General features: G+C 37.6%; 1 protein-coding gene across 1 annotated transcript; it reads left to right on the top strand.

Moving 5' to 3' along the window:
* The first annotated feature begins 1,922 nt into the window (after positions 1-1,922).
* On the top strand, positions 1,923-2,855 carry LOC120864520 (olfactory receptor 14A16-like). Its single transcript, XM_040241588.1, has one exon. It carries the CDS (start codon positions 1,923-1,925, stop codon positions 2,853-2,855), a length of 933 nt encoding a protein of 310 aa, XP_040097522.1.
* The last annotated feature ends 2,999 nt before the right edge of the window (positions 2,856-5,854 follow it).

The raw sequence follows: 5,854 nt of genomic DNA, 5'->3' as shown, positions 1-5,854 counted from the left end.
TTAGATTAGGAATTCAACATGCTAGGCAAAAATCCAGGATCTACTTAAGATGGCCTCACAAAGGAATTTTGCATAAATTATCTCTTCTGAATGACAGTAATAAATACACAAATTAAACGTTTTACTAAAGAGCATGGAGTGTCCAGGGCTTCCCCAGTGGTGACTCAGCTGTAAAGAACCCTCCTGCAATGCACAAGTTGCAGGAGCCATGGGTTCTACCCCTGGGTGGAAGCTATCCCCTGGAGGAGGGCATGGCAACCCATTCCAGTACCCTTGCTTGGAGCAGGAGGCTACAGTCCATAGGTTCACAAACAGTATGTCACGACTGAAGCAACTTAGCATGCATGCATGCACACATGGGGTGTTTGCATTGTGCATCACTACGCTATGACTTTCAGAAGATTGGAGCCATTCTTCTGAAGCAAGATGGAAAGAATGTTTCTCATTTAAACACCAAGGAGGACATTTAATTCTCTCCATCATGTAAATGATGGGGTAACCTGTGATTTTAAAAAAAAAAAAAAAAAGAATGAAAAAATAAATAAATAAAAGGGAAAAGGAAAGCTGGCCAAGCAGGTGTGAATTAGGAGAATATGTTGCCTCAGATAGTTAAGTAGGAGATGTAGCTATAAATGCATGATACACTGAAATGATTTTGGAAAGACAACAGCAACAATGTTGGAGATCTGATGTAAAGGTAAAAACTTCTAACATGTTTGAAATTAACATTATGCTGAAAATGTAAAATTGTTCTGTTCTACCTGTGAGTAGTATTTAGTTAAATAAAATGTAACACAAGAAAAAATTTGAGACTGAGTTTTCTGTTGTTTGTGTTCCTAATAAGTTGTCTAAATATTTCTATATAAGACCTCTTAAGCCTTTTCATAAGGTTTGACTCTGAGTATCAGCAGTTGTCATTCATGCCAAGTGCTAAAGTATAATTTTGGAAAAGAGGATAAAATAATTACTCTTATACACATATGAAACAAACACAGGTCAAAATTTTTTATCCAACTCATTAAATATGAGAGAATCTGCAAGATATTATAAGTGGTTCAAAAGAGAAATCAAAGTACTACACACATGAAGACAGAAAAAGAATGCCGAAGTGAATTTGCAAGTAGATGTATAAAGGGTATAAATATAAAACAAAATGAATAACATCTAATTCGTATTTCTATGAAAAAGAATAATTTGCTATACTGACTATTCCTGCAACTTCATTAATTGAAATTACTTCAAAGACAATAAAATGCAATGATGATCCAATGCCTGTGCGCACACACACACACACACACACACACACACGAGTTTTCTAATTTCAAAGGTTTTCACAGTTTTTCTGACTCTGGCATAAGGAAGAAAGATATAATGAGTAGAGAAAATGCTTGTTGAAGGTTTTCTTGTTGAGAAGCTATGCGAGTTGTTTTTATATGCATTGTTCAATTGTATTAGAATAATAATCAGACAAGAAAGCTTACTCTGGAATTTGAGTCAACCAATGCTTAGATAATTAATTCATTAATTAAAAGTAAGTGAGTGGCTAAGTTTAAATTTGTGTTTAAGACTGATCGATCAAAATCCACTGCCTCTCTCACTACATATTGTAAAATTAAGTATGGATAATTTCACTTGAGTGAGATACAGAGAATTAGGCCTTAATCCACATAAAATTATGAAGTAGATGATTTGAACTGGACTGGCACCCCGTTCAGTCATACTACTATGTGATCACTGTGGTAAAACAAGCTCATTGGAACCCGCTATTAGTCTCATGAAATCTCAATTATTCTCACAGACATGAATGTGAGTGGGAGAAAGGGAAGTTAAAATAGAACAGCAAACCCTCTCAAGCTGAGCCTCAAGTTGTTTACTTTTGTTCTTTTTCTTTTAGAGTAAGTCAGTGATTAAATGTCAAAGAAATGGACAATTTTACCTCTAGGAGCACATTTTTTCTAATGGGATTCAGTGATATTCGGGAGATCCAGATCTTTCATGCTGTGCTTTTTTTGCTAATTTACCTGGCAGCTCTGCTTGGGAATCTTCTTATCATCACGCTCACCACCAAGGATCATTGCCTCCACACGCCAATGTACTTCTTCCTGAAGAACTTATCCTTTCTGGATGTTGGCCTCATTTCCATCCCTGTCCCCAAATCCATCATGAACTCTCTGACCAGTGACAACACCATTTCATTCTTTGGATGCGTTTCACAGGTGTTTTTCTTTTTCCTCTTAGCCACTACGGAAGTAGCGCTCCTCACAGTCATGTCCTATGACCGTTATATTGCCGTCTGCCACCCACTCAGGTATGACATTATCATGAGCCATGGAGCCTGTGTGCAGATGGCTGCCTCTTCATGGCTCAGTGGAAGTCTCAATGCAATTCTACACACAGCTTTTACCTTTTCCACACCCATGTGTGGATCTCCTGAAGTTCATCAGTTCTTCTGTGATGTCCCACAACTGCTCTCTCTGGCTTGTTCAGTTAACACTGGGGAATTAGTAGTCATTGTGCTCAGCCTAGTGCTAGATTTTGGCTGTTTTGTGTTTATTGATATATCTTATTTTCACATCTTCTCCACTGTGCTGAGGATACCCTCCAGACAAGGCAGATCCAAAGCTTTCTCCACATGCTTGCCACACCTCATTGTTGTGACTTTGTTTCTCTCTTCTGGGTATTTTGCCTACTTACGCCCATTACCCAAATCTCCATCACTTTTGGATTTGTTAATTTTAGTATTCTATACTGTGGTGCCACCCACCATGAACCCCCTTATCTACAGCCTGAGAAATAAGGATATGAATATGGCACTAAGGAAACTGAAAATAACTGGATATTTTCAATCAAATTAGAAGAATTAATTTTACATCCATTGTGATCTTTTAATTCACTGACATAATTATCTGAGACATTGATGGCACATTCTGAGAGTAATATTAAATGTGTAGAGTAAGATTATCATGAAAAATTTGGTTTTACTTATTGAAGTGATACTAATAAGCATGATGCCTGTTGAGACCAAATGGATGATAAAACCAATAGGGTTCTAATTGAAATTGTAAAGATATATGTTGTCCTTACGTTTATCATCCTAATGGAAACACCATTTTATGTGACAACTGGCAAACTGGGAGAGGTGCTAGGACTTCAGATATAAACTCGGGCTCTTGCAGGCAAACCAATTTTATGGTCATTTTTAGCAAATGTGATACCTGAAATTCCTTGTTGGATGATGTATATAATTCACTCTCAAATTAAAGAAACCAGGTAGAGGTGAAGTGAACACTGCAAAACATTGCAAATATAACCAAATGCAACTCAATTGTACAAGTTAAAATGGCCAATTTTATGCTATGTGGATTTCACCTTATCAACAAGACAAAAACAAAAACACAGCAACAGTCTGTTATCTATCTGTCTTCCTCTTTTCTTTCTCAAACCTACAATATGGCATTTTCTGGTATAGCTTGCACCCGTGCAGTCTACTGAGACAAGACACATATACTAAAGCTTAGCTTTGTTATATGCACATATATTTGCTCATACTAATATTAAAACAAGCTCCTGGGTGCATGGAGTAAAGGGGCCAAACACAAAAATACTTAGCATGAAGGCAGGTGTAGGGAGGCAATTTGTGCTTTTGTAAAGCAAATATCTAAGCTATATTTAAAGGCTAAGAAGGAATTGAATCTGGAAAATGGGGAGGAAAACTGAAGTAAAGACGTATTGGAAAATGAAAACAAATTTAAAAAAAGGGCAAAAATGTGTTATAAAAACTGTGTGACTGATACAGGACTGAACTAAAATGACCCTTGTCCTAAAAGACAATGAGAAAGACATAAGCGAGGAACTAGAATAAGCAGAGGGCAAAGAGGCTGAACAAGATTCTAAGAGGCTCAAAACATACAGTGAGAGATGAAGCTTTGATCAAATGTTGAGAAGAAGAGAGATAGATATAGGAAATTTCAATCGTATGACTTAGATATGTTTAAGGAAGTAAAAACAAAAGTCAAGAAATTTGAGTTTGCAAATAATGAGCTTTAGATCTTCAACTTCTGGAAATACAATCCACTATGATCTTTTCTTTGTTCCTAATCTAGTGATAGATGTTCCTTCTTTTGTACATTTCTTCATGAGACCTCTCGGGATTGTTCCAGGCTAGCTCAGTTTCTCTATGTGCTTCCTGAGCATTACATTTCTCCAGCACAGTACTTCAGTCAGTTCAGTTCAGTCGCTCAGTCGTGTCCGACTCTTTGCAACCCCAAGAATTGCAGCATGCCAGGCCTCCCTGTCCATCACCAACTCCCAGAGTTCACTCAGACTCACATCCATCGAGTCAGTGATGCCATCCAGCCATCTCATCCTCTGTCGTCCCCGTCTCCTCCTGCCCCCAATCCCTCCCAGCATCAGAGTCTTTTCCAATGAGTCAACTCTTCGCATGAGGTGGCCAAAGTACTGGAGTTTCAGCTTTAGCGTTCTTCCTTCCAAAGAAATCCCAGGGCTGATCTCCTTCAGAATGGACTGGTTGGATGTCCTTGCAGTCCAAGGGACTCTCAAGAGTCTTCTCCAACACCACAGTTCAAAACCGTCAATTCTTCAGTGCTGAACTTTCTTCACAGACCAACTCTCACATCCATACATGACCACTGGAAAAACCACTTATTTTTAATTAATTTTTGCTCCTGGAATATAGTTGCTTCACAATGTTGTGTTAATTTCTGCTGTACATCAAAGTGAATCAGTTATATGTATACATATATCCTTTCTTTTAATGCTAATTTTTATTGAAATTTGACATATATTTCTGTAAGTCTTTGATAAATGTCTCTCCTTGGCTAAATTGTATTATCCTGGAGGTAGGTTTAAATCTTCAGTGAATAGCTTGTTGTGTAATCTAGAGTAGACATTCAGTAAATGTTTATCTAATACATGGATTAATGGAAAATACATATATCTTTTCCTATTCCCATAAGACATTGTTATCATTTATTTTTTTAAATGGACATCTTGCTTATATTGCCCATGTTGGATGCATTTGTGATTATAGTGATTACATTCTAGGAATCAGCGAAATAAAATGGACTGGAATGGGTTAATTTAACTCAGATGACCATTATATCTACAACTGCAGGCAGGAATCCCTCAGAAGCAATGGAGTAGCCATCATGGTCAACAAAAGAGTCTGAAATGCAGTCCTAGGATGCAGTCTCAAAAATGACAGAATGATCTCTGTTCATTTCCAAGGTAAACCATTCAATATCACAGTAATCCAAGTCTATGCCCCAACCAGTAATGCTGAAGAAGCTGAAGTTGAAGATTCTATGAAGACCTTTAAGACCTTTTAGAACTAACACCCAAAAAAGATGTCCTTTCATTATAGGGGACTGGAATGCAAAAGTAGGAAGTCAAGAAACACCTGGAGTAACAGGCAAATTTGACCTTGGAATGCAGAATGAAGCAGGGCAAAGACTAATAGAGTTTTGCCAAGAAAATGCACTGGTCATAGCAAACACCGTCTTCCAACAACACAAGAGAAGACTCTACACATGGACATCACCAGATGGTCAACACCAAAATCAGATTGATTATATTCTTTGCAGCCAAAGAAGGAGACGCTCTATACAGTCAACAAAAACAAGACTGGGAGCTGACTGTGGCTCATGAGCTCCTTATTGCCAAATTCAGACTTAAATTGAAGAAAACAGGAAAACTGCTAGACCATTCAGTTATGACCTAAATCAAATCCCTTATGATTATACAGTGGAAGTGAGAAATAGATTTAAGGGCCTGGAGCTGATAGATAGAGTGCCTGATGAACTATGGAATGAGATTTGTGACATTGTATAGGAGA

Source organism: Oryx dammah, unplaced genomic scaffold (genome assembly GCF_014754425.2).
Source record: "Oryx dammah isolate SB20612 unplaced genomic scaffold, SCBI_Odam_1.1 HiC_scaffold_5, whole genome shotgun sequence".
Lineage (NCBI taxonomy): Eukaryota > Metazoa > Chordata > Mammalia > Artiodactyla > Bovidae > Oryx > Oryx dammah.
The sequence above is the reverse complement of the archived record's forward strand: the minus strand, read 5'-3'. Positions and strand labels throughout refer to the sequence as shown.

Bases quoted from the DNA above. Each gene is read 5' to 3' on its own strand.
- LOC120864520 (XM_040241588.1), top strand. From the start codon at position 1,923: ATGGACAATTTTACCTCTAGGAGCACATTTTTTCTAATGGGATTCAGT.